The sequence below is a fragment of the Struthio camelus genome, chromosome 28 (genome assembly GCF_040807025.1).
Source record: "Struthio camelus isolate bStrCam1 chromosome 28, bStrCam1.hap1, whole genome shotgun sequence".
Taxonomy (NCBI): Eukaryota; Metazoa; Chordata; class Aves; order Struthioniformes; family Struthionidae; genus Struthio; species Struthio camelus.
Genome location: NC_090969.1, coordinates 2,967,462 through 2,994,038, shown reverse-complemented (window position 1 = coordinate 2,994,038; position 26,577 = coordinate 2,967,462). Strand labels below are relative to the sequence as shown.

The 26,577-nt window shown below is 54.5% G+C and overlaps 1 protein-coding gene across 1 annotated transcript in view; it reads left to right on the top strand.

The window, feature by feature from the left end:
- Nucleotides 1–25,968, top strand: part of HOXC4 (homeobox C4) — a 37,182-nt gene extending 11,214 nt beyond the window's left edge. The window contains exon 4 of the mRNA XM_068921605.1: nucleotides 24,439–25,968. Within this exon, the coding sequence (XP_068777706.1) occupies nucleotides 24,439–24,448 (10 nt within the window). The 3' untranslated portion in view covers nucleotides 24,449–25,968. The remainder of the gene's footprint in view (nucleotides 1–24,438) is intronic.
- The last annotated feature ends 609 nt before the right edge of the window (nucleotides 25,969–26,577 follow it).

Below are 26,577 nucleotides of genomic sequence, written 5' to 3'. Positions count from 1 at the left end.
CTAAATCCCAGGGCCTGCTCCAAGCCCGCGGACCGCTGCCTTTTGCCTCCTTGGAGGAAGCCACTGGGTTTTGCAAGGAAACTTTAAAAATAAAAATAAAAAAAAAATCCCCCTCTCCAATGCCCACGTGCTTTTTGGGATCAGCCTTTTGCCGGTAGACCGGTGGCCGGCGCTGGACGGACAGAAGCTGTGCGGGAAGATAACTGCAAAAGCACGGGAGGAAAGAAAGAAAGTTAGTTGTTGCCTTTTCCGGCGGGCTGGCAGGAAGCGCCATGCGCCGGGCAGCCGCCTAAACACCCTCTTTTTTTTTTTTTTTCCTTTTTTCCATGGAGCAGCATGTGCCGGGCATATTCTCAAAGCACAAGGCTGGAGACAATTAGGCCCGAATGGAATCCATTGTTTCCTAGAATAGCTGCCAAAAAAGAAAAAAAAAGAAGAAGAAGAAGAAAAAAGATGTTTCTGCTCTGCTTGGACTATCCTAGAAAACATCCCAAAGCAAAAAAAAAAAGAAAAATAATTTTTTAAATAATTCTTTTTCCCTGCGTCATCCCCAGTCCTGGCCACCTCCGCCAGGGCTTTGCCAGGAAGCGGGGACCGGAGCGGGGCTCTCGGCCGCACGCCGGCTCCCGCATCCCGAGCAACTTCGCGCCCGGCCCGGGCACCTCCGACCCTGATGCCCCGGCAGCCGGCGAGCCCGAAAAAGCTCAGAAACGAGTCTCCGGCTCCTATAAACATTAAACTCCCGGCCCGGGTAACCATGGTGATGCAGATCCGGAGCATCGAAAACACGGGGCTGCTTCCCCACCGCCTCGCGTCTCCTCGTTAGCAGGGCCCGCCACGCTCCCGCGATGCGTGCAATATTTATCTTGATTAGCCAGACGCGGTTACCTACCATATTGCGCTCCGGCTGAAGGAGGGGAGCCCACTTCCCCCCCCATGCCCTCCCCAGTGGGCCGCTGGAGGGGAAAAAACGAGGTGCACTTGCCTTAGCTTTGCCTTGCGCGGGGCCAACGCGAGCCCAAACCTCCCAGTCGCGGTACTGGGAGGCTAATGAGGGGATGCTCTTAATTAAGGATGTTGTTGTTTTTTTTTTTTCTCCTCCTTGGAGAAAGGCCATTTGCCACGTTTCGCCTCCTCCCGCCGGTCAGCCCCAGGAGGAAGCAGAGCCCGGACGGACCTGGGATGTTAAATCTCAGGAGATGCATTGCGGGGCCACCTTATTTCACTAAACCACCCGTTTCCCAGGAGGGGAACAAAGCAGAAGGGACAGTTGGCTGCCCGGAAGGACTTCCCCGGTGTGTGTGATACCATGGGATGGAAATAACAGCACGGGCTCAGCCAAAAGTGCCTCCTCCGGCCCACGCTCTCCTTTCAGCCGGTCGAGCAGAGCGAGGCCATCCCTCCTTCCCATTCCCAGGCCCAAACGCTTCGTTTGGGCTAGCTTTTCATTTCGGCTCTTTTGTCGGGCTGCGCCACCTCGCCGTAACTCCACCAGCCCCGGGCTCTGTCCCGCCGTCAGCGGGTAAAGAGGACACTGACTTCCCGAGCGGCTGAGGACTGAGTGACCAACCGAGCTCTCGGGCAGCGGGATCCGGCCTCGCGCCCCGCGTTGCCAGCGGGCAACATCTGGAAGCGACGTTGCCGTTAATAATCTTGCATAAGCAGCTTTTGGGCTGGGTGGCGGGAGAGCTCACGCCACGGGGCGCTTGCAACGCGTGCAAGCGTCCGGCCCGGCAGTGCCGTTACAGGGTGAAATTTGGGCATGGGAAGTGACGGCGGGGCTTTGCAGGGGAGCGAAGCCCTTGCGAAGCGGAGGGGGGCCGATGCCTCCTCCGTCTCCGGGTCTCTGGGCCGGGTGCTGGTGGGTGGCAGAAAGCGTTTTAGAGCAGAGGATTGCGTGGGGAAGCGCGCGTGCTCCCTGCGCGCGCACGTGCGCCCGTATGCGTTTGCAAACCCGAGCGCGCGTGCAATACCGTCGGTGCAAACGTTTTGCACGCGTTGGGTGCGGGGGGTGTGTGCGCTGCCAACGCACGCCTGCGCCTGCTGCTGGGCGTGCGCACGGCCCGTGCACCTCCGCGCCCGCACGGGGTGCACGGTTACAGCGTGCAGACGCACGTGGGCGCGCGCACGAGCGGAGCTGAGCGTGCAAGAGGGGCTCGGAGCAGGGTGGGCGGCTGGGCCTGGGGGGCTGCGGCGCGCGTCGGAGGGCCGGCGCGGGCGAGGCGGCGGGTGTTGCATCGATCCCGGCTCTAGCGTAGACGCCAGGGCCGGATCCCTCCTTGAACCGGAGCCAGGGAAGACACGCTCGCTGCTGCAAACTTCGCTCCAGGCGGGCTTCCAAGACGGATTTCTTCATGCGCTCGGATTGCAGCGAGGCCCCCGGCGGTTCGCCCCTGGGGAGGCTGAGCTGGCGGCTGGGGAAGGCGCCCCCCCTCACCCCCCCCCCAGCGCCAGCCTGGGAAGGGGCCGCGGATGGCGCATCTCTGCGCCCGACTTGGGGCTTTGTCTGCCTGCATATGTTAACGAAGGGCACCCAGAGGTCAGGCTTTCTTGCCGAAAGCCCCAAGATCACCAGCTACGCTGGCACGCATTTATTCGGGGAGGGGGGGGAGAGCTCGGTCATGGTGGGGGGCAGGTATATAGGGGTTGGTGCTGCTCCCAGCCCCCCTCCCTCCCCGGCTGGGTTTGCTGAATTTGGGGGCTGGGGGCTCTAAGGGGGTCTCGAGGATTTGGGGAGACCCCCTTGGGGGTGGGAGCTGCCAGGGGAGAGGGGCGATAAAGGTGATGGGTTTGGCCAGGGGAAACGGCCCTGGGGGTTTGGTGGCCTGTTGCCCCAACATAAGGGGGGTTCTTGGAGGGGGGGCTTGCACTGGGCTCGGCACCTCGGAGGGGTTTATGTGGGGGGCTGCACCGTGCATGCACCTTGGCAGGGTGGTCTGCACCATGTGAGCACTTTGGGGGGGGGGCTGTGCTGTGTGTGCACTTTGGGGGGAGGTCTGCACCTTGCATATACCTTGGGGGGAGGTCTGCACGGTGTGTGCTTTGGGGGGGCTGCATTATGAGTGCATCTCGGGGGGGAGGGGTCTGCACTGTCCATGCACCTTGGAGGGGGGATCTGAACTGTGCGTGCACTTTGGGGATGTGTTGGGGATCTGCACCGTGCATGCACCTTGTGGGGGGGGTCTGCGCTTTGTCTGCACCCTGTGGGGTGTGTTGGGGGGGATCTGCACCATGCATGCATCTTTAGGAGGGGTGTCCACGGTGTGTGCACTTTGTGGGGTCTGCACCGTGCATGCACCTTTGGGGGGGGGGTCTGCACCAGGCATGTGCTTTGGAGAGGGATTAGCACTGTGCAGAGACCTTGGGAGAGGTCTGCCCTGTGTGTGCACTTTTAGGGGGGATATATGCACTGCATGTGCAATTTTGGGGGGCCAGCTCTGTGTTTGGGCCTTTGGGGGGGGGTTCTGCCACTGTGCATGCACCTTTGCAGGGGGCTGCACCATGCATGTACTTTGGAGGGACATTAGCACCGTGCATGGACCTTGGGAGGGGTCTGCACTGTGTGTGCACCTTTTGGGGGGGGACTGCACTGTGCGGGGTCTGGGGGTCTGCACTGCATGTGTGCGTTTGAGGGGTGTTTAGGGGGAGCCTCTGTGGCTGGGCTGCATGCTCCTCCTGCGTTTGCGTGTGCGCCGTGCGGGCTCGTGCGGGTGCCTGTGGTTGCACGCGCGTTACGCACGTGTCTACACGCGTGACTTTTGTACAAGGGCTCAGCGACACCTTGGTGCATTTTGCACCTCTGGCACGGGAAAGTCTCTGCAAAGGCCTGGCGTTTGTGCACGGAGGAAGCTCTGTGGCTGGTTCGGGGCACAGATGTGCTTTTTTAGTAGAGGGATGTGTGTGTTTGTAGGCGCTATCGGGCACATTTTATCCGACGTGAAACCAGGGAGGTTTCAGACATATGCTTGCAGGCCCTTTTTACAGCCAACATCACCGTTTCACGCTGCTTCCCGGAAAAACCCCAATTTCTGACTTGCTCCCACCGAAGCGCTGAAGCGATCCCCACGACGCCCTGAGCGTTTTGGGGGTCCTGGAGGGAAGGAGCAGGCAGGGCGCCGCGGAGGGCCCCTCGGGCACGGGAGCGGTGCGTGGCTGCGGGGATGCCTTTCGCAGCCCTGTGTCAAGCTCGCTGCATTTTGTGGGTTCCTGTGGGGTTCCCCCTGGCCCCGCCGTGCAAACTGCAGGGGATATTGCTGCAGCTTTGTGTCCCTTCGCCGCCTCTGAAGCCATGCCTGCTGTTTACCTACAACTCTTAAAAAAGCGCCGTAAGCAAACAGCAGCCGTGATTCGCCTCCCGGGAGCCATCGGAAAGGGCCTTGGCGGCGCTTGATTAAAAGTAACTTTGGTGGAAAAGCTCCTTCGAAAAGCGGTCCCTGGCGCTGGAGACGGATCGATGCAGAGCCCCGTGCCGGGAGCTGGGGCGCTGCGCGTTGTGCACGGAGGGTGCGGGCGCGTGGTGCGTTTGTGCATGTTGTGCACGGGCATGTTGTGCGTGTGCGCTGCGCGCTCGCTGCTGCCGCGTGTGCGTGTGGACGCGCGTGTGCCGGCCGTGTGTAGGCCTATTTTGCACACGCGTGTGCATGCACACATGTGCCTTGGGGTGCATATCTGCACTTTTATGCCAGGGACCTCCTGGATAATACTATTAATTCCCCCTTCAGGGAGGTGAGGGGGACACGTGAGTGGGTTGCAGGGGGCAGCTGTGGCTTTCGTGCTGCTGCTTGAGGAAGCTCCGTTTGTGGTTTCTTCTTTCTTTCCTTCCTTCCTTCCTTCCTTTTCTCCCCTGTTGGTCAGGGCCTCGTTGCCATCGCCTCCATCACTCCTCCGTGTCCCTGCTGTGGGGACCCCACGGATGCTCCGTGAGAGCTGGGGGGGAGATATGCACACCTCCCATCACTCCTCCATGTCCCTCCGTGAGGCCAGCCCAGCCCCTGAGCCCCAAGTCCCCCCGGCAGCACTGCGATGTTCCCGAGACCCTGAATTCCCTCCCTCCGAAAAACAGAAACTAGAAGGAGAATGAAAAGTCAGCAGTGCCACAGCCCCCGGAGCCCCCCTGCATCCCCCTCCTCAAGAGATGCTCCCAAATTCCCAGACTCGAGCATGTTGCTTTTAAAAAGAAAACAAGCGCGGGAGCCACCTTCCTCCAAAGCTTGGCTCCAAGGAGGGAAAAAATAGTAATAAAACAAGGGGTGAAAGTAAGGACAAAAAAAAAAAAAGACTTATAGGCTAAAAACTTCTCTTCTTCCCCCTGTCTGCCCCCTCACGCCGCGCTGCCCGCAGCCCCGCGGTCTGTGTGAGCCCCCCCGGGACCCGCTCCCGGCGGAGCCGGGACTCGAACCGGCCACCGGGCGGGGGGTCACGTGGGAGCCCCGGGGCGGGGGGTGGGAGGGGGGGTCCGGAGTGTGGAAAAGGCTAGGAGAGATATTTAAGGCACTCCAGACAATTGCTCATTCGGCGGTGAGTTATTACAGAGCCGAGCCAAAGGTTATTAGAAAGGATAAGGGCAGCCATAAAACCAGCACAACTAGCATGCTTTTCCTATAGAGATTATCATTATTGGCTTATTAATACACGATAATTTTGAATTATACACTGCAATAAATAGAAAAGGCTTGACTCGTGGCTTTAAATATTTTATGAATCTCAAAGCGAACATTTTAAGTAGCACCATGTGGCTCCGACCCATCACACGGACTCGACTTTCTTCCCCCGTCCAAGTTTTTTTCTTTTTTTTCCCCCTCCTCCCTCTGCCTTCCCCTAAATAATAAAAGAAAAGTGGCTTTAAAAGAGCAATCAGATTAAATTGGCAACATGTGAGTGAGGAGGAGGCGTGTTCTGCATATCCCAAAATAAGCGATTTGGGTCTTAAGTGGATATTAAAATAACTGGAGTGTCTCTGCGTGCGGGGAAGGAGGAGGGAAAGTCGGAAAACTGCGAGCTGCCTCCTGCCACTGCCCGGGCAGCGCCGAGCAATTTTGGGTTTTCAGGTGCCTTCTCAAAAAAAAAAAAAAAAAAAAAAAAACTGACCACGAAGAGAGGGAGGAGAGAAGAGGGTTTCTTGTGCGTTGCTCTAAATCCCGGCTCAAACAGAAAGGTGTTTCCAAAGCGAATAAAAAATTGCAAGTCACCACCTCTCCTCGGAGTATTTTGGTGAGTTTTTTTTTTTTCCTCGATACAAAGCGAGCAGCTATCTGATTTTATATATATCTATCTAACTGCGTGTATATATATATTACATACGCTGTGATGGCGAAGAGCCCTGCTGATGAAATACACTTTCTGAAATGCCCCGAGAATCATAACTCTGCCAAAGCATCTAAGTTCATTTCCTAAAGAGCCAATAACAAGAACAATAAAAGTAAGTAGAAAACTGAAACGGTGTTTAAATTCCGCTTCGCTTACATGGAGCCTCCAGTTATTTCCAGTGCAGTGCATATTTAGGGCCTTACGGAGTCCAAAATAATAACCAGGCTGCCTTTTCCAGGACACGAACAAACCCAACGGACACGTTAGTAAAATTGCACCGATTCTCAGGACACGAAAGCAGCATTCACCTACCGGCCGGCCGAGCGCAAGAAACATAATTCTAGCTAGCAAACTCTTCCCAAAGCTTTTGAATTTGCACCCAAACTCCGGCGTCTTCGCCCAAATCCGTCGGCTGCAAAAATCTTCACGGCGGTGCTGCGGCCGGCTGTGCTGCCGGAGCTCCTCTTCCTCCGCCGGCGCCGGGGAGAAAGGCGCCGAGAGGCGAATATTTCCCTGAAATTGCTCCTTTTCGTTGGGTTTGGGGTGTTTTTTTTTTTTTTTTTTTTAAGCAACAATCTCTTCCGGGGGCACCGGCAAAGCCTGGAGAAGCAAAAAAAAAAAAAAAAAGTGACAGAGCCGCACAGAGAGCTTTTGCTTTTCGCTCTGTAAATATATATTAAAAAAAAAAAATCACGGCACCGCACTGAGCTGCGCTAAACCCGCCGGCGCCCACCCGCCCGCAGCCGCGCAGCCACCCCAGGCGGCTCCTCTTATTTCCCCCCCCCCCGCAAAGACCCCCAAATTACCCCCTGACACAAGGAGGGGGGGGTTTTCCCAGGAGGATGCGCCCCCCCCCCCCCTCCGCGAAGGGGCCGGAGCGGGGCCGCTCGGCTCCGCGGCGCTGCCGGCTCCGCGGTTGCGGGCGCTGCGCTCCGCCGCGGCCCCCCCACCCCGGGGCGGGGGCGAGGGGGGGGTACCCCGGGCCTCTGCTTCCCCCCCCCCCCACCTCGCTTGCATCCCCAGAGGAAACTCCCCTCGCTCGGCCTCCCCTCGCCGCCCCGCAGGGCTGAGCCCCCCGCTCCGCCGCGAGAGATCCGCGGCGGCCGGAGCCCTGCGCGGCGCCCAGGGTGCGGAACGGCACCACCGCAAACCAGAACACCTCAGAGAACCGAAACGAACCCCCCCACCCACGCATGCATTTTCTTTCTTTCTTTCTTTCTTTTTTTTAAGCTTAAAAGACTAATAAGAAAAATAAAAGTTGCCTGCTCCGAAATCGCCCTCCTACAACCTGTTTTTTGTTTTTGGGTTTTGGGTTTTTTTTTTTTTTGAGGCTCCTTCAGGTAGTAAGTGGTGCATTGACTGTTTTTTTTTTTTCTTCCTTGTTTACAGCTACAGAAGGCAAAAGAGCCATAAATCTTGGGGCAGCCTACAGAGACAAGTACATTTGTATGCATCGTTAGAACCAGCTAATACCTCAACCCATTAGCAAAGCATGTAGAGTTGGAGTTTCCGGTGTACATTAACTTACAGTTAAATTCTGCAGGAAAGGGCATCGTGAATTAACATAAACTATATCCATCATATTGTTTGTCATAGGAGATTAGCTGAGCGTGGAGCGTGCGCGCGAGCGAGGGGAGGTGGGTGCGTGAAACTTTCTTTGGGAGCATCCCCACACTTTTGGGGCAGCCGGGGGCCGAACCAGTGACCTGAGCAGGGCACCTCTTCCCTTTGCTTTCCTTAGTGGGGTTTAAGAGCAGTGGGTGAAGCCCAAGAGATGCCCCGCTGCTGCGCAACCAGCTTTCTAGGGAGGATAAAGAATTATAGGTGAGAAGGGCACCGCACCAAGAAGCAGGGGTACACCCATCCTTAGGGTGCGTGTGCACACGGACGGACACGCGTGTGCATGGAGGGCCGCGGGCACACATGTGCACACGCACGCCGATGGCGTGGGCAGCGCGGTCCGGACCGCATCATCCGACATCCTGCTCTCCGCCGGGCGAGCGCGCCGGCAGGGAAGGTCGTCCGCGTCCTGCCTATATGTATGCAGTGCACACTCCTGGGTATTTCTTAATAGGCTTTTTATATATTTTTCTCGCTCCCATTTGCTTTCGCCCATTAGTGGATCGATGTCCCCTCCGCAAAAGAGACCTCTCCTCTAGATCCATTACACCAGCTATTTCCTTTCACTAATCAATGCTTTTTCTCCTCCAGCTCCTTTTCCTTCCTCCCCCCGCAACCCCGGAGCCATCTCCCTACAGCAAAACCTGCACGGCACCCCTGCCTGCCCCCCCCCCCGCACCCCCCAAAACACCCAGCACCACCCCTCTTTGGGTGCTGAGGGGCGTCGCACACCGCGAGGACGATCTCTCCGTCCTCCCTCCTGCCTCGCCTCCCTCTTCTTCCTCGAATCCCCCCCCGCCGCCGGCCCCAGCAGCACGTAGATAATCTGAACTTTTGTGGTTCGTTTCTCCCCCCCCTCCTCTTTTTTTTTCCCCCCCTCCTCCTCCTTCGCCCGTGAAAGCGTTAAAGGTAGGAGCCCGGCACCCGCATCCAACAGCAGGCTTTTGTAGCGCTGATTTATGACTTCAATCTTGGTTCACCCAGAGTTCACGGGGATTTGCTGTTCCTGAGGGCTAAAAGATGGTCTCACTTGACAAGTGTGACTATTGGAAATGCCTCTCGCGCTCGCTCTCAACCGCGCCGCTTCAAGAGCGTAAAAGGCTTTCTAATTGAGAACGAAACTCGGGGTCTTCGCTTCCCCCCCTTCCTTCCTTTCTTTAAATACAGCCCTCACAGGGCTCCCTGCCTCAGCCTGGGATCGGGGCAGCGGGTGGAGGTGCAAAGGGACCTTCGACACCCATAAAATCGCGTTGCTTCCCCGTGGGGCTGGCGGGGATCGGAGGGAGACGGCGTAAAATTGCTCCCGTCTCCTTCCCGCCGGCGTCTGGGCGAAACCCGCTTCGCCATATTTACAAGGGAAACGCAAATAAGCCTATTTTCCCTCCCTGCAAAATTCCTTTCTACCCACCCCGCGCCGGGGGTTTTAAACAAGTAAAATAGTTTATGGAAGGCATCGAGGTCTTAAACTCCCGCAGAAGCATCGTCCATAAATTACTCGACGTGACTCGCTTCCCAATGCGCCCAGCCCGGCGTCTCCCACCGCCGGGGGCCTGGTCCCGCCACCCCCTCTCTGGTCCCCGCGTCCCCTCCCTGGTCCCCACGGCCCCTTTTTCCTGCACCCCCCTCCCATCTCCCATCCTCGGCGGTGAAGCATCGCTTTTCGGCGTTGCGAAATCTGGTTGCGAACATCCGCCCGCGTTGGGCTGTAAAATAACCCTGGTGGGAATGTTAATAAGATGCAAATTTGCACGCCAGCTAATCGCTTGCGGGGCGAGGGCTGTGTGTGCGCGCGTGCGCGCCCGCGTGCCTAATTTATGCTCCCGCTCGCCAAATGGGTAAAACCGAGGGCGGGCAGGTGCGCGGGGCGCAGCAGGCCGTCGCGTCGGCCCCCTCCCCAGCCCTGCTTCCAGCCCAGCGCCCGACGCAGGATGCGACCCGCCACCCCGCGCCGCGGCCGGATAGATACCTCACTTGATATTTATACCTATTGCCGCCCCAAAGAGCGGCACGCAACAGCTGGATTTGTGTGTGCGTGGACACCATCAGTTCAGAGCCTGTATGTATGCGGGGTGGTATATATAGGCTTATGTATATATGCATAAGTGTTGATGCAGATGGTCGCAGGCTTGCATGCAGCAAGAGGCATCCAGGGACGTTGTGCGTTTGCTCAAAGCCACCCACGGATGTGTGGTGTGCCTCCGTCTGGCGGAGATGGGTCTGCGTCGGCTCTTCCCAACCTACCGCCCTCACACGTAGAGCTAGCCCTATATATGTGCAAACCGTGGAGAGGTATATCAGTTTATCGCGTGCACAGAAAGAGCTACAGAGGGATTAGAGGGTGGTTTATTGGGATGGAGCTATAGCAGGTCTCTAATTCTGTATATTCATATTTCCATATGTTTATACGTTGTCTGTAGCCTCCTCATGGGAGGTCTATGGAGCGGGTGTGCATCTGGGGCCCGGGACACCGTGGGGCAGGTATCACCCAGCGTGGCTGGGCTCACAGGATGTCACCCTGCCAAGGGGTGCAGCACCCACCACTCTTTGGTCTTACCCTCTGGGGTGGGTTTCCCCATGGGGTGTCCAGGTCACCCCCAAAGGAGATGGACTCAGCCAAGAGTGGCCGGGAGAGGAAAATCTTGGGGTAGAGCAGGGGGATGCCCTGCACCGATTGTCGCGCTGCATCCCCCAAGGGTGGGCGGGAAGGGTGGATCAGCAATGCTGGGAGCTCCAATGAGCCCAGCACCCTCCTGCCCATCTCCTCGAGCCACCTTTCCTCCAGGTATGGGGTCCTCAGCAGGATTACATGGGTGGCAAATACAGAGAGGTGAGAGCTTAGTCCTGCCTGGATGGGGATGCAGCAGGAGCTAGGCGGCTGGAGCTGTTTCCTAGCTCCCCTTGAAAGACGGCTGTTGCAGCCAGTGTGCGCGGCCCAGGGCGCAGCTCTTCACCCAGCAAGTGGGACTGTGCTTCCACCATCCCCGGTACCTGGAGCAACAACTTGATTCCGATCCGATGTTGCAATGTGTCTGGTCCTGGCTCCACCGCTTCCAAAAATGGGCCGGACCGTGGGGAGCGCAGGGAGCACGTGTGAGGACCCCGTGAACATGTATATGCATTCACACTCGCACACAGGCACTCTCACACTCACACTCACCCCTTCCAGGCCCTGTGGTATTTGCCCACCCCATTGCTCCCTCCCATGCACACGGATGACCTTGAGGCTCACAGCACCTTTGCGGCTGGCCCCATATCCCATCCTTCCCCACTCTCGTTTTTCCCCATCGTTATTTTCTCTGTCGGCAGGTCTGGCGTGTGTGTATGCAGGACAGCCCCAGCGGCCGGTGGCAAAGGTTGTTGGGTGGAGCGGAGTTTACTTTAGGCTCTTTCCTCTCTGATAGCCATGGAGAAACCTCTCCTGCAAAGAAGGTGCCTGCTGGGAGCTGGGAGGTGCCTTATGAACACAGAGCTTGAGGTCGCCTTTCTGCGGCCATCTCCCACCAAGTTGTGGATGGTGCATGAGGCTCTCCCAGGGGATGACTTTTGGAGGCTCTTCATCCCAAGAGCTCGTGAGCAGGAGGCCTCTGTCACGTCGCCATGGATAGCCTCCGCCTGAAACTCTCAGGATGTCTTCCATCATCCGGCATCTCCTCTTGGTCTCCTCGCTCTGCATTTTGGGAGCCCTCGGGATTTGAGACCCATGCCCCAGCAAAGCTGCAATTCCCAGGGACGCTGCGAATGAGAATGTGACCCTGAGCGGAAAGTATCTGCACCCAAGAGGCATCACGATGCTGTTGATCCAGCATGTCCTTAGCAACTCCAACAAGCCCTGCTGCCACCAGACTTTGCCAGAGCTTGACGCTGCTAGAGAAGCATCCAGGGCCCACTCCAGCCAGTTGGGCGGTTGCTTGCCTGAGTTAATTTTGTTAAAACGACGTTCCTTGACTGGAAGTGAGCTTTAATCCCGTTACCGAATAGTCTGCACACTTCTGCGTCTCAATCCGTTATGTGGTAGGCCTCACACTTTGCTGTAACTTTGGTTATCTACATAATAAAGAATCGATAGCTGGGTGGATAGATAGGGAGATGGAGAGACATTGAAATGCTGAGGGTGGGAGATAGGAAGGAAGGAAGGAAGGACGAGCAGACTGGCAGCCACATGGGGAAATAGCGAGGCCACAGCGCGAGGAGGGGTAGTGAGGTGCCGGCATCCAGTCCCTTCCTGTGCGCCCTCCCAAAAGTTCCCCAAACGCTTGGGTTTAAATCATCTGGCGAGTCCCCGGGGGCCCTGCTTGCTCCTCACCCGCCATCCGTTGCAACCTGGGCTGCAGCTGCGCCAAGTCCCGGCTTCACCTTCACGTTTGGGACCCCCCCCCAGCCTCCGGCTCTCCCTCGTCCTCCCCCCAGCCCAGCTGAGATTTAATCACATATCCTGTGCCTGGGGGAAGTTCTCAAGGGTCTGCCCGGCTTCTGCATCTGGGAAGGCCTTCTGCCATGGAAACCAGGCTGGGAAAATTGCTGCAGTCCTATTATGTCATTTAAAAAAAAAAATAGTGCTAAGAGTAACCAATGGTATCTTGCATTTGTCTCCCCATCACCTTCCCTCTGGCTCCCGATGTATTAAATTAGGGGGAGACAGCAGGGAGGGATCCAGCGTCGGCTCCGTAGCCGGCGACGTTGGCTTCCCACCTTGCTCCAGCCGTTTCGGTGAGTGGCAGGGAGGACAGCAGAGCTGCCATCACTTTGCGCCCGTCCCTTCCACGGGGAGATTTTTGGGGTCACCCTTGCGGCACCTCAAGACAGATCGCTCCCTATCAGCCTCCCCCGCCGCCCCATAAGACCTTCGGGACTGAGCGGGCTGTGGGTGGTTTGGAAGGGGCAACCGAAAGAAACGCATCCATCCAAAGACCTGAGCCCTGAAGCAGTTTTGGAGGTCTGCGGGTCTAAAAAGCCCCACATTTGCTGCTTCTCGTTGCTTTGCAAAAATTTCCTCTGGGTCCCGGCGTTTTGTTTTTGCCAGCGGGGAAGGCAGGGTCCCCCTTTGCCCAGTGCCGGCCCCCCAAACCCGTGATGCACCAGCTCCGCCAACGCCGCCCTTCTTCCTCCCAGTGGGTTATTGTTTTCCAAGCAAATAGAGATGTAAATACAGGGCAGCTCCCAGGCGGCTCTGACCCGGCGGCACGGCGCAATTCTCGCTGCCATTTACACGTCTTCGTCGTGCTTATTTATTTTTATGAAAATAAATTAGAAAAAAAGAAAAAGAGAGAGAGAGAGAGAGGGGAAGAGAGCAAACCCTCGGCTCTCCAGGCTTTTTTTAACGCGCGGTTTGGCTGCTGGGGAATAAAGTGGCTTTTTGCAGGAGGGTCGCTCTCGCGGCGAACACTGCTCTCTTGTTCTTCGAATCGCTTTGCCATCTTGCAGCGCTCGGAAAGGAGGGGCCTCACCCTTCGCTCACCCCCATTAATCACCCGGACAGCCCGCACTTCAGAAGGCCTCCAACCCTTTTCATCTCCCCGTTTGCATGCAGCGGCGCGGCGCAGCCGCCCCGCGCCCTCGCACAAAGCCCCGGCCGGCAGGTCCCCGCTCCGCAGCCGGGTTATCGCCTTCCCCCCAGGGACCCGCTCAGCCCCCCCGGGGGCAGAGGGAGCCGCCAGCAAAAGCCGGAGGAAGGGGGCCAAAACGAGCGGGCGCTCGCCCGCCCGCCGACGGCTTGGCAAAGGGCGGCAAAGCCCCTTTGTTCCCGCGGCGCCGGGCGACCCCGAGAACGCGACTTCCCGATATATTTTTATTTGCATACGCGTCCTCCCCCAGGATGCGCTTCCCGGCCTCGACATCTACAGATTGTAATTAACTGATTAATATTTCATAAGGGGAGAGAACTTCGCCCCTTCCGGCGCCTCTTCGGCACCAAACTTTAGGAAGCGAACGGGCAGAGTTGTATTTTCTCGCACCGCCAGTTGCCAGGCGTCGCTCGCGGCTCCTCTTTTATTCCCGGAGAGGTTCCCGGGGTGGACGGGAGGTTCATTGAAACAGGGCACCAGCAAACCGACTGCTGCAAGGGGGAGAAAAAAAATGAGGGAAGACCGCATAAAAATCCCTCTAATTGCAGACTGGGCAGATTTTTCTCTCTTTTAGGACATGTTCATTTATCTTCTGTGTGCCGGTGTGCGGTGGCGCGAAGTTAGATGGTTAGGCGCTCGCTTTGGCCCTGTGTGCAGGCGTGTTTCCCCACGTGCGGGGGTTTTTTTCCATGCCCGCCGACGCGCGTGTTTCGGGATGAGGCTTTGTGCCGCATCCGAGCGGCGTCGCGGCCCTCCTCGGAGGCGGCGGGCGCTCGCCGGCTGGCTGCCCGCTCCGGTGCCGCAGGAAAACGGCTGCTCTAAGCGAATTACAACTCCATTCCGGGAATTAAATCAAAACTCAGCACTAACTCAATTGCACCTCGTACGGCGGAAAGGTCAAGCGGGACTCGGCGGGCTCGCCGGGGCTCGGCGTTACGCTAACCAACACTTGCAGGCAACCTCTGCAACGAGCCATACGACGCCTCGGGAACCTCAGCGTGGGCGGCCGGTGCGGGTCGGGGCCGTGAGGGGCGCAGGGGTGGGAGAAGACCCTCGCAGGGGAAGCGCTCTGCCTGCGGGAAGCACGGGCAGAGGATGGGAAGGGAGCAAATCCTGCAGCCGTGGGGCGGGGGAAAGCCCTGCGGAGGCTGGCGTGGGCATACGAGGCACGAGCCAGCAGGAGCCCGCGACTTCACAGGCACGCGTGCAAGGCGGAGTGGGGCAAGCTGGGTTTTGTTTTGTTTTGTTTGTTTTTTCCGGCACAGATTTGACACTATTTGGCGCAGATTTAATGCGTGGATTTAACGCCACTGCCAAATTCACTGCTGAAAGCTGCGGTGAGGGGAGCCACAGAAGCGCGTCCATGCAAAAGCATCGCCCCAGCTCGCTGGTCTGACCATGCACCAGCCGCTCTGGGGGAGGGGGGGGGGACAGGGGGCACTTTTTGCTGTTCCCACCTGCACCCGGTTCAAAGCTTGCACGAGGTCGGGCTGGTTCAAGGGGACCTTTTGCAAGCTGGCTCCGGCAGCGTTAGCGGCAGCGGCGATAACGGCAGTGGCCACGTCGTCGCCGGACCAGAAACTCGTGGCCTGGAGGCTGCAGAAAATAGCAGAAAAACGACGGTCCCCGCAGATCGCACCGACAGCCCTGTGCTAGCTCCAGGACTTGGAGAGCCTCCACGGAAAGGCGGGATCCAGTGCGCCCCGACACGCATTTCGGCTCCCTCCGCAGGGACTGTCAGGGCCTGGCCTCTCCGCTGTAATGAAATAACCTGATTCCACCTCAATTCCTCATTATCCAGGCAGAGCTGAGCCTCCCCCCGCTGCAGCCACCGTGAGCAGGAGGGCTCCAGCGGCCTGAAGCTGATGGAGGGTTTCCAGAGGAGCCTTCCTCACCCCACGGCCCGCAAAGAATCCACTAAATGCCTGTGCAGATAAATCTCCTGCTATATATAAGTCTATCTAGATGGAGATATATGTCCCCCCAGGACAGCTGGGCATTTCTGCGGCGTAGGCCAGCGTGCAAACGAACCAGGAGAGGATGTCGGAGCTGGATGTGAACATGCACCGTTTACCTTCATTATTATTTGATTGCAAACACGGCGGAAGGAGGAGCGGAGCTGGATTTCCAGGAGGTTTGGGGTCAGAGAGTTTGAGAAATCCTTGAGTAGAAACCCAGAGTCGGCTAATCTGCAGTTCTGCTTAGGACTGTTATTAAGTGCAGATTATAACAACGAACATTCGCTTGAATTTGCTGGATTCCGATAGAGCGACTCCCGGGTTACGTCCCGCCGGTGGTGGGTTTGGGCCCGTTAATTCGGCAGCGCAAGGGAAAGCTCTTTGCCGCGTAAGCCCGTGGCGTTTACGCTGGCGTCTCGACTGCGGAAAGGCGCTCCGGCTGCGAGCCCGCCAAACCGGCGCGGGCAACGCGCGATGCACCGGGAGGCATCTCGCGGGGGCTGCCCCGTCCGAGCGAGCAGCGGCGAGGACCAACGGGCAGTAAATGCATAAATACATCAGCCGGGCGACGATGGGCCGAGGGAGCTGGGCGAAGGGTTACGCGGGCGGCTTTCGTTTGCGCCGTCTGCTCCACCGAGATCCCCCCCCCCCCAAAAAAAAAAAAAAACCCGCAAGACCCAACAACAACAAAAAATCCCGCCTATTGCCGCATAATCGAATCGCCTTTGAGACGCTCTTCTGAATAAAGCAAGATGGATGTGGCATCCCTCTCCCCGTCTGCGGAGCAGAGGCGATCGCCTTCCATCCAGATATTAATTCTCCTATTAAATTAAATAACGCGTCGGGCTGTGTTGCTTTCATTAAGCGTCGTGGGCGAAACGAGCTCCCTACGGTCCCCGGCTCTCCGTCTCCCTCGCTGCCGTTCTCCGAGCGGCGCACTAATTAGCAACAGGCAGCAGAAATGCCCCGCTGCCTCCCTTCGCTCCCTTATTAATCGCTGCGAGTAATAAACAGACTTCTGGGGGCCTCGAGGCGGGGACGTGGGTGCTCTCGGGCCGCGGGGGTGCTGGCAGAGGGGAGCGACGGCATCCGCGAGGCCCCCGCGACTCCGATTTGGCAGGGAAGGGGAGACGGAGCTCGTCGCCTCTTCCTCACCGCTGGGGGTAGGAAAGGAATAAAAGAGAAAACACACAAACAAACAAACAAACAAAAACCCCCGGCACCATCCGCAGGCGGGTTGAATTTATCCGACCAAGCACGCCGGGATCGGTAATTGCAGGTGCGCAAGTGGTACGGGATTTAATTCGGCCGAACATCCCCTTTCCCGGAGCGAGCCGCTTTGGGAGGGCGGCGCGGGGACCTCCAGGCACGCGTGGTCCTGGCCTCAGTGGCGAGGAGCGGGTTGGCTTGCCTTGGCCATGGACCGTTTCGGATGTAAATGCCTCGTCGGGGTTTGTCCAGGCTCCCTCTGGAGTCGGTGGAGAGAACGGGCACGGAGCAGGACTTCTGCAGGCCGGCGCGGGAAAACCGCCCCCAAGAGCCCCATCGCTCTCCATCGCTGGAGCTGGGGCTCGCGGCTCAACCGGCCACTTTTAGGCAACGAAAAATAAGGGGAGAAAGAGCTGTTTAAGGATGCGGAGCGAGGGCTGCATGCCACGCAATGCTGCAGATACCGCCACCATAACAGGTCAGGCCTCTGCTCTCCTCCTTCCCCATCACGAGCCGAAGGGCGTTAGCTTAAATCACCGCCGCGAAACGGGTGGTCGGGCACCTCCGCCCGGCCGACGGGCAATAGCTCATTAAACGCTGACGGCTTTCCTGGTTGGCCTCATCCGTCCGTCTTTTACTAGGAGGAGATTGATTTAAAACCTCCAGCTCGAAGCCAAAGAGCTTTTTCGAAAACGTGGTGCTGTTCCTTATGGGAATTGCTCGCGCTTGCTCCCAGAGGCCGTTCGGACTCCCAGCGCACGGCGCCGCCACGCCAGGCAGCGTGTTTTGGGCTCACTGGAGGACTCAGCCCAGCTCTAGGATTATTCCGTTTCACGCTGAACTTTACGTTAAACGTGCTTGGGTTTAGGAGAGCTCAACTATTTTCCACCCTTTTACTCCCCCTGGAAAACCAGGGGGTTTTCGATTACGTTTCCGTGGGAAGTGTCTCATCCGGGCTGATCTTTTTTTTTTAATTCTGTTTGCTCATCTTTTTAAGCCGTGCTTGCTTTGCACACAAACACCAGCTTTTCCAGGGCTTTGCCTGAATATCAAAGGGGATTCAGCAACTCGCACCAGCAGTATTGATGGCTTTGGCCTTAAAAAGGGCCAAATTTCCCTTGAAAATTCCTAGGAAAGTTGGCAGTTTTGCCTCATTTTACTCCAAAGGCAGTTCTGATCCAGGCAATTTCAGTGAGGCTGAGATGTGCTGAAATCTGCATGTTTTAGGAGTCAGCTTGTTTTAAGCTCAGTTCTTTGGGCTTAAAAACCTGGGCCCTGCGTTTGGCCCTTGGTTTTTAATGGTGTTGATGGCTCGGGTTGACTTTTATTTTGCAAAGCAGCACTTCCCGGCTGCTTCTCAGAGCCGCCTATTTGGGGATCCTCGCTTCCCGTCGCGATTCATGGGACCTATAAAAACATCAGCCCGCCTTTCGAAACAAAGCTGTTGCACGCCACTTTGCAGGGAGAGGGAGCGAGGCTGGAGGAAGGGAGGGTTGGAGGGGTGGGCGGACGGGGCGAGGATGCTGCACATTTTTCCGAGCTGGCGCCTGGTTTATTTTGGGGCCGTAAATAAGCAAGCGGCGCTGACGGAGCCCGTGAATCAGAGGCCAGAGTCCCACTATCACGAGCTTGTCTCTCAGCAGTTTGTCTCCCGTACTCCTTGCTTCTCCCCCGGTCACGTAGGTGAGGAGAGATGGAGACGCCGTGCCTGACCGGGCTGCGCAGGGGTGTTCTGCCCCAGCGCTGGGGCGGACGAGAGGGTCCGAGTGATGCCTCTGGCTGAGCTCGCTCCTCCTGGCTGGCTGTGAGGGATAAGTCTCCTTTGGAAGTGCTCTGGCCAAAACCTCCCTGCGAAGCGGGCTCATTGCAATCCTGGCTGCTGCTCTTGCCTTCGGTGGCTGGTGATTCAAGGTTGTCTCCCAAGGAGGCAGATCCTCACCTCCCTGTCAGTCTTGAGTGCACCCGATTTGGCAGGGACTCAAGATCTGTCCCTGGGTGCATTTCTGCAGGAAAACTTTGGGTGGTCAGCCCAGGTGGTCACTATAAAGGTGGGATGCTCCTCTGGCATTGGACGTGTTTTGATTACTCACTCCACTGCAATGAGGTGTCCAGTCTCCTGCCAATCCCAGTGGGGGAAGAAAGGTAGCTCCAGGAAGTGATTTGCTGAGTACCGTAAGCTAAGGATCCTGGTGGGGAGTTGCCCATGCCAAGGGAGATGCTCTTCTCTCTCCCACAAGCCTGGAGGAGCTGAGATGACAAGCTCTTCTCAGCTAACCTGTGGGCATCTACGGTAAAGAAAGATGGATCCTGACCAAAACACCAGGGGACTGGAAGTAAATTATGTTCCATTGACAGCGGAGCACTTTTGTTCTTAGCAGAGTGCACTTTGCATGCATTTTACATGCACTTCAAATGCACTTTAATGCACTTTAGACTCAAACCCTTCGTTGATTCAGATTTGCCTTCCTGAGTGTTCCCTTGTAGACAAGTCCCCAGTGTGGGACTCAGTCCACAGCCCACTGAAGTTATGGGGAGGAACCTTCAGGTTGGATTAATCTCGTGTCCCAAGTCTAAAAACTCAGTCTCTCGTCTGGTGTCCCTCTTCTGGCCCTGGAGAGAGATGAGTGCTTGCATGCTCCTCTTCCAAAGAGACATGTAAGACAGGAGAGACGACCCACTCCTAGAGTGATCCATCTTTCTCCATTGACTCTGGGGCTCAGATAACTGATCCAGGACGACATTTTCCAAGTATTTAAATCAGCAAAACCCATCAGTGCTGGAAGAAACCCTTCTGCCCTCCCCAGACCTTCCTTCACTTCAACATCGTTCCCTGCCTGGAGCTAGCCAGACTCAGTGAGACTGTGCAGAAGACAAGGACATGGCACTAGACAGGCTCCAATAAACCCTTGGGGTTCTGGTGGGACAGAGATTTCCTGAGCTAGCTTTAATGTGAATTTTTCACTGGATCCACTTGGTGCATAGATACATGTGAGGTCATGTCAGCCTACAGGAAGAGGGAAGAAGCGAGGAGAGAACAGAAACGTCCTACCTGGCTCCACCATCTGAAAGGCTGTTCTACAGATCAGCCTAGATGGTGAGGGAGATGGTTCATCCCGACCTTTGCGCCTGGGAAAAGCCCATCCCCAGGGTGCAGGGTGGCAAGGTGCTCTGCTCTCTGCTGTTTTCATGTTCCTTCCCAATAGGAAATCATTTTTCTTGATGCTGTCCTACCAGCTTGCCCTGTATTGATCCATTGCCAATTGGCTGTTCTACAAGAGAAATGAAGCCGACAGTCACAGGATTAGCTATTAACGCATCAGCAGACTCTAAAAGGACAAAGTCAAGGGGATAGTCTCATCCTCTACTACGGAGAAATGTTGCCAAGCTGTTTTTAGAAGGAGGTAAGGCTACTTTGGGTTTGGTTCCTCCAAGGTCTCATGCAAGTGGTAGGACGTGTGCGCATAACGGTATCAGTGTGGGAATTTTTTCATGTTCCTTCGCTCCTGCCTTGCGCATACTGCTGTGGCATTGCAAAGGCTGAGAGGGAGCAATGGATGCCTGTTGCACCTGATTTCATTCTGGGCAGGGGTTGTGATTTCATAGTATTAATTTGTTGTGAGGACACTTTTCATCTACCTTACATTAGTCATTTGACAGAATCACCTAAATTTAGGAGCTTCGTGCCCAAAATCTGCTGTATGCTCAATGGAGAGAGACCAGCACCTCCAGGTCTTAAGGGCAGGCTAAATTCAGGGGTTCATTGCAAGTCCTCTGGGAATCCTTTATTGGGAACGAGAAATCTTCAAATCAGTGTCCAAAATATGTGTACCGGGTCCTGCTCCAGATCTGCTCATCTCCTTCCACTGACTGGATGGGAACGGAACACCTGGCCAAACCTAGCACCAATTAGTTGGTGAAGCCAGAGGACCCCATCCTTCGAAAGTAGCCAAATCCCAGCCTCAGCACCTCCTGGAAGGATAAGGCAGCTCATGCTCTTGGAGAGGGTCCGCATGGGAGATTGGTACGGGGAGCTGGCGTGCCGTAAACCAGCTCACCGCACGTTGCGTCTGCAGAGCGGGCATGCCCAGCAGCACTGAGATATATCTATATGGGGACATTCATCAACATTAATCCAAATCAACTTTTCAAGTGGATTAGTTAGAGCACATGAAGCCCCTTTCTGGATACTTATTCAAAATTAGAGTTGGTTTAATTCAGTTTAGTTTAATTCGCAAAGCTAAACCGAATTAAAGTAGGTTGAATTTTGAATGAGAAGGTCCATGCACAGGTTTAATATAATTTAACTCACCTAATTTAAATTCACACCTTTAGCTGATCTATATGCCACAGGGGAAGCCACTTGGCAGGTAACCTCAAGGTAAAAATTACAGTATCTTTTCTCTGCTAGGTTTTCATTCTGATCTCTCTCAGCGAATCACCCTTTTTCTGTCAGAGCCATATGCTCAGCTGCCAGCCTGCCACCCAGGTGAATTGTGGCCGCTCTGAGAGGTCTTTCATAATACATTCAGCAGTGAGACGTGAGACCAAATGATATGCAAGGACAGGGCTGTGAGTGATGCAGCTACGCTCCAGGCTGAGCAACTCAGAAAATCTTGCAGCATCCATGCCTCATGGCACCCGAGACCGCCAATGCACCCCATGGGTCCTCGAGGGGAGAAGGTCCTTCTAGTGATAAATGTGTTGTCTTGAGGGACTTTTAATCTGCCAGGGAAAGGCACAATGGGATGCACAGCCCTTGGGGTGCACTTTCCAGCCTGGGTCAGAATTGGGAGCTGTCTGGAGAGGCTGGAGTCAAATGTGGGGTTGGTGGGACGGCTGATGATGATCACTGTGACTCTACAGGGGTGAGCAGAGGATGCAAAGGCCCCAGGGATGGGTCTCCAGACACAGGCACCAGCCTTTCCCCTAGCCTGTCCCAGGGCTCAGCCCAAATGCACTCCACAGCTCCATGGCTCTGTTCTGTTCCCCTGTCATGCCCAGAGCAAGACCCTGGGAACCAGCCAGGCTTTTCCCTGCCTGACCTGGGAATTTAACCCCACTTTGGTCTCCCACTCAACAGATGGTGGCATAACTGTCAAAACACGAGTCTAGTGTAGACAGAATTACTCATTCTCGGTACACCATTTCCATGAGGTGACTGTGTCGTGAGGCCCTGGCTTCAGCAGGGTTCTCCTTAAGCCATGTCATTTCACCACCCTCATTTACACTGTGGGCCTCTGAACATTTTACCAGGGTCATCAAATTTTGGAGCAAGCTGGAGGGAGAAGACTTTTTTGGCCTCCGTTGCCACAGCAATCGGTGGCTCATGCAGCTACAGCCACCGATCCACAGGAGAAGGTGTGGCCATCAACGGGGGGATTTGAATTGAACCACTCCGGATACTGAGAGCAGGATGGGACCCTCCAGTTCTCCAAGGAAATGATATCTAGGGCTGAGATCACCCTGGAATTTGACTGTAAATGACCCCATCAGATTGGGTACCGAGAGAGGAAATGCCTCCACAAAGGCTTTGTGGAGGTTTCTTGTCTTCTCTTTATTAATCACGGAAAGGAAAACAGGTCCTTTCCTCTCTCATAAATCTTGCAGCGGCGTCAGCTCTGTTTGTAGAGCCCTTGGCTCACGCTGCTTCCCTGCTCTGCTCCTTCTGCAATGGAGAAGTAGGGGAGGAAAATCTTTCCTTCCCTGCGTTCCTGCTTAGCAGCACTAAGCTCACGTGGGGTGTTAAGCACATGTGTAAAGTTATGCAAATGTTTCCGTGCTTCACCAAGCCCAGACATTAAAATCATAAGATTTGCTTTAAATTCTTTAGATGAATTACCTGGTGCCCCCGGAGGGTCTTTGCCTCCTTGATTTTGAGGATTTAGAGACGAGTTTTCTTCAGCTACAAGGAAGAGAAACCTCATCTTTTCAGGGAAATTTGAGACTCTTGTCCTCCCTCCCCTGTGTCTAGGCAGGGTCTGGTGCCTCTACTGCAAGGTTCCTGATAACTTGTCAAGAAGCTCAAAATACTGAACTTAGGATGAGTTATCAACATTTTAAAATTAATCTAAGCTAAGAGCCAACTCAATGTCTTTGCTAACTTTAATGGACCACCATTAGGTCTCTTTCATGGAAACCCAATGATCTCCAGTCTAACCTCTCTCTTTTTGCTGTTGGTGGTGCAGATGTAAGGTCCTTACTGCACTCAGAGGCCAGTCAAATATTTCTGATCAACTTGTTGCTCTTTCTTATGATGCACATGACTCTGATCTCTATCCATCCGAGACCAAAAAAGATAGAGGAAGGTCTGGGATTTGGAATTAGTCATGGAGCTGGCACAGCTCCTTACACAATCCGAGGTATCCTCCAAATAAGGTCAAAATATTACCACTGTTTTCACTTTTTCTAAATGTCTTGTTTCCATTAGCTGATAGACAGATATTGAAGTATCTCAGCAGAGGGATTTTAAATCGTTTTAATATGAACCACTCTCAAAGTAACCATTACTATCTCTTAAAAACATTTTATTACAAAGGCACAGGCATGTTTTAGCAATGCTCAGATGGCTACTTAACATCAAGTTTATCCCAGGCCAGACACTTCTTAAAATGAATGAGACTTTAAGATCCAGGTCCTCCCTTTGTTTAATGGACTTAAAGTTGTTTAAAACCTCAGCTTACGTGGAAACGTTTCACTTAAAATAGGGAGGCCTATTTCTCTCCATTAAAAATTCATTCATCACAAGTAGGGGTGAGTCTTTCCAGAAAGCCCCAATGGAGAACAAGAACGTCCACTCTAGGCCATGGCTGCGATTTGGTCATTTCCTGGCAGGAATGGGCCGCTCGTTGGCAGGACAAGCATAAAATCTGCTGAGAGGTGATGGTGCAGGTCATAATGTCTGTCCCCCTATCCGTCCTGCCTGGGATGGGTGCTCTCTGGGATGGGGTGCCCAAGGCATGTGGTTAATTCCTTAGTCCTTTTTCCTTCTCCCACAGCTCCTCTTTAGAGCTGAACACCCTGACCCACTAACCCATGTCTCCTCATTTCCCTCCCAAGACACTCAGCCTCCACAGTCCACCTCTGGGCTGGTGAGATGGTGGAAAGCTATGGATGGGGGACAGGCTGGTGAGACAGGCCACTACCAGTCATCCACGTCACCACAGACCATGAAGAAGGACCATGCTCGCCCTGGAGAACAGTCAGGCAGCAGAGAGCAAAGCCAGGCAACGGGGTCAGCGTTGCAGAGCCTGCAGTGATGTCGGATCCTGCTCCTGCGGTTGGGTTTTTCAGGTGCTGAGAACTGGGAGACAAAGGTGAAATTGGAGAAAAAAAATCTCTCACAACATGTGCAACCAGCTGCTGTGAGGACCCAAGAGCTCTGATGGGCTTGCCATCCGCAGCAAGTACTATGTCTCAACATCTGGCTCTCAAATGTGTCCTCTGGCCCAGATAGGAGAAACCCTGCAGCATAAATACGAACTTAACTCTAGTGATTGTCTATTTTATTTCCTTTGAACCCTTAAAATTAACAGCTGCCCCCCAGTAATTCACAAAGCCCACCCAAACTTGCTGACACAAACACACTGAAGCTCTCCTTAGCAAACCAGCTTTCAGTGACTTTGTATTCTCCTTGCAATATTCATGCGTGCGTGGTACAAATGTAAATACATCTAGGCTGTCCTTCTTTGATTCATGCTTTAGTATCCAATCCCACGTGCTTCCCCCATATGCAATAAATCTCCTTAAGGTAACTCCACTTGAATTGTTCTTTGTGTATTTCTCAGATCCAGATGAGGAATGGCATCTCTGTGGCAACGGCAGACCCGCTTGCTGCATACCGTCACAATATTTCCAAATGCACGTACAGACTGGCGTCGTCTTCGACGGGAATGCAGACGTCACCAGGCTGGATCGGATCGCCTCCTGGCTAGTCCGGCACGTCTGGGGCGGGAGGTTCAGAAAAAGGAAAAAGCTCTTTCCAGGGACTTTGTGTGTTATAAACTGCAGATCCTGCCGTCCCACATTCGTCTCAGCTAGTAGAAGGGATGTGGTCAGGGCAATTTTGGAGCAGGGTCAGACGTCGCTGTCTCTTTGCCTTCAGCCTGGCCATTATCTTGAGACATTTTGGTTGCCCAGAAGATAGGGTCCCACTTAACCGGCTTCTCAGGCTCCCCCAAAAGTTAATGGAGAGGATTAGCACTTCCAGAGACTGGTTCCTTCCAGTGGAGACTGATGGCTGAGGCAGACCCAGTGCATTGCCCTTGGGAATGTCAATCTTTTTGAGAATAAAGAAGCTCTGAATGCAGGTGAGAGTCATTTCACTTTGCTGGGACCACTGAGGAGCCAAGTGTTGGACTAAAACAGTCCTCAGATAGGGCTTGCTCAGCTGCCAGGGGAGAGAAGGGAGTGCATCTTGGGAGCAGTTTGGCCCGTTCTTGGGTGGGCACAGGAGAAAAATGGGCTGACTTGCTCCCCAGGTGCAGCGATCTCTCAGTACGAGAGTTGAAATCCTCCCATCCAGAGGGCAGATTGGTGAGCAAATCCTCCTGGAAGCTACTCTGTTCTCCCTAAAGCCCTGGAACAGGTTGCCCAGAGAGATTGTGTAGTCTCCCTCCTTGGAGCTATTCAAAAGCCATCTGGACATGGTCCAGGGCAACGTGCTGGAGGTGACCCTACTTGGGCAGGGGGGTTGGATTAGATGATCTGCAGAGGTCCCTTCCAACCTCAACCATTCTGTGATTCTGTAAAAATGGGACAGCCAGGGATGAGGGCGGTGTGATCCCAGCAAGGGGCCGGCTTGGCCCCTTTGACTTCACCCTGGAGCGGGGCAGGAGCGAGGACGCGCCAGGTACCGCCCCTCGGCCGAGCTCTCAACTCCCACCACGAGTTGGACGGCCTCACGTTCAGCTCCCCGGAGACCTGTTCGCTCCCTGACACGGGACGTTTCACATACCAGAACTTTCCCTCTAATTCGCTAAGATAACACTGAGCAAAGTCTCAATGGAAAACGCTCCGGATGGATCGGGCTGAGATCACAGTTCAGGCCAGATTCCAGGAGAAGGCTATTTTTTTCCACACTCGCCTTAATCATGAAGAAAAGGAGTGAAACACGCATGTACTTCCAGGGAGAGCAAGACTCGCGCAGCAAGAAAGATTGGAGACAATTACAGAGCCCGGCATAGAGCCTTCCACATCTTTCATTATATCTGTAAAATTAAAACACGCGGAGCGAATGTCGAAAATTCGCTGGCTAATAACAGAAGTAAAAAGTTGTTAATCAGGCACGTGACCCTATAAAATAAAGGGAATAATTGAAAAGATATCTAATTTATCTATTGAATGCCTCCAACGCTCTCTTTATCACTTAGATGGACAGAATATAATTGGTACGGTGAAAGCCATCAATCTTAGGAAGTGGGCTTTCTGTACAAGATACAACTATTACTGTCATATTATGACACCATAATATCAAGATCAATGACATTTTAAATGCACTCCAGTTATGGGCAATTGGTGACAATAAAAACAGTGACAAATTGATGAAACAAGCGCCAAATGATCTGGTGTCTAAAATAAACCATAAATAATCTTCTTAAAAAATATATATCCACCAAATTCACAGTCATCGGGGGTGGGGGACATATGACTCCTTCAACTGATCAATTTAGCCAGAGTGTGTTTTCAAGTACTGAATTATCCAATGGTCTGCGATTTTCTTGAAGGGGTAACTTTCTGATTTGATTTAGGGGTCATTCCCATGCAGTTTAATAATGTTATCGTTAGCATAATTGTTGCTATAAAAAGAAAGGTTATCATTCAGAAACGAAAGTTCCTCCCAGCTGAAGAGTCAACATGATTACACAGTAAACATCAATGCATTTTTTAAATATTATGGCACGAGGACTGCACTCTTCCCCTGTGGT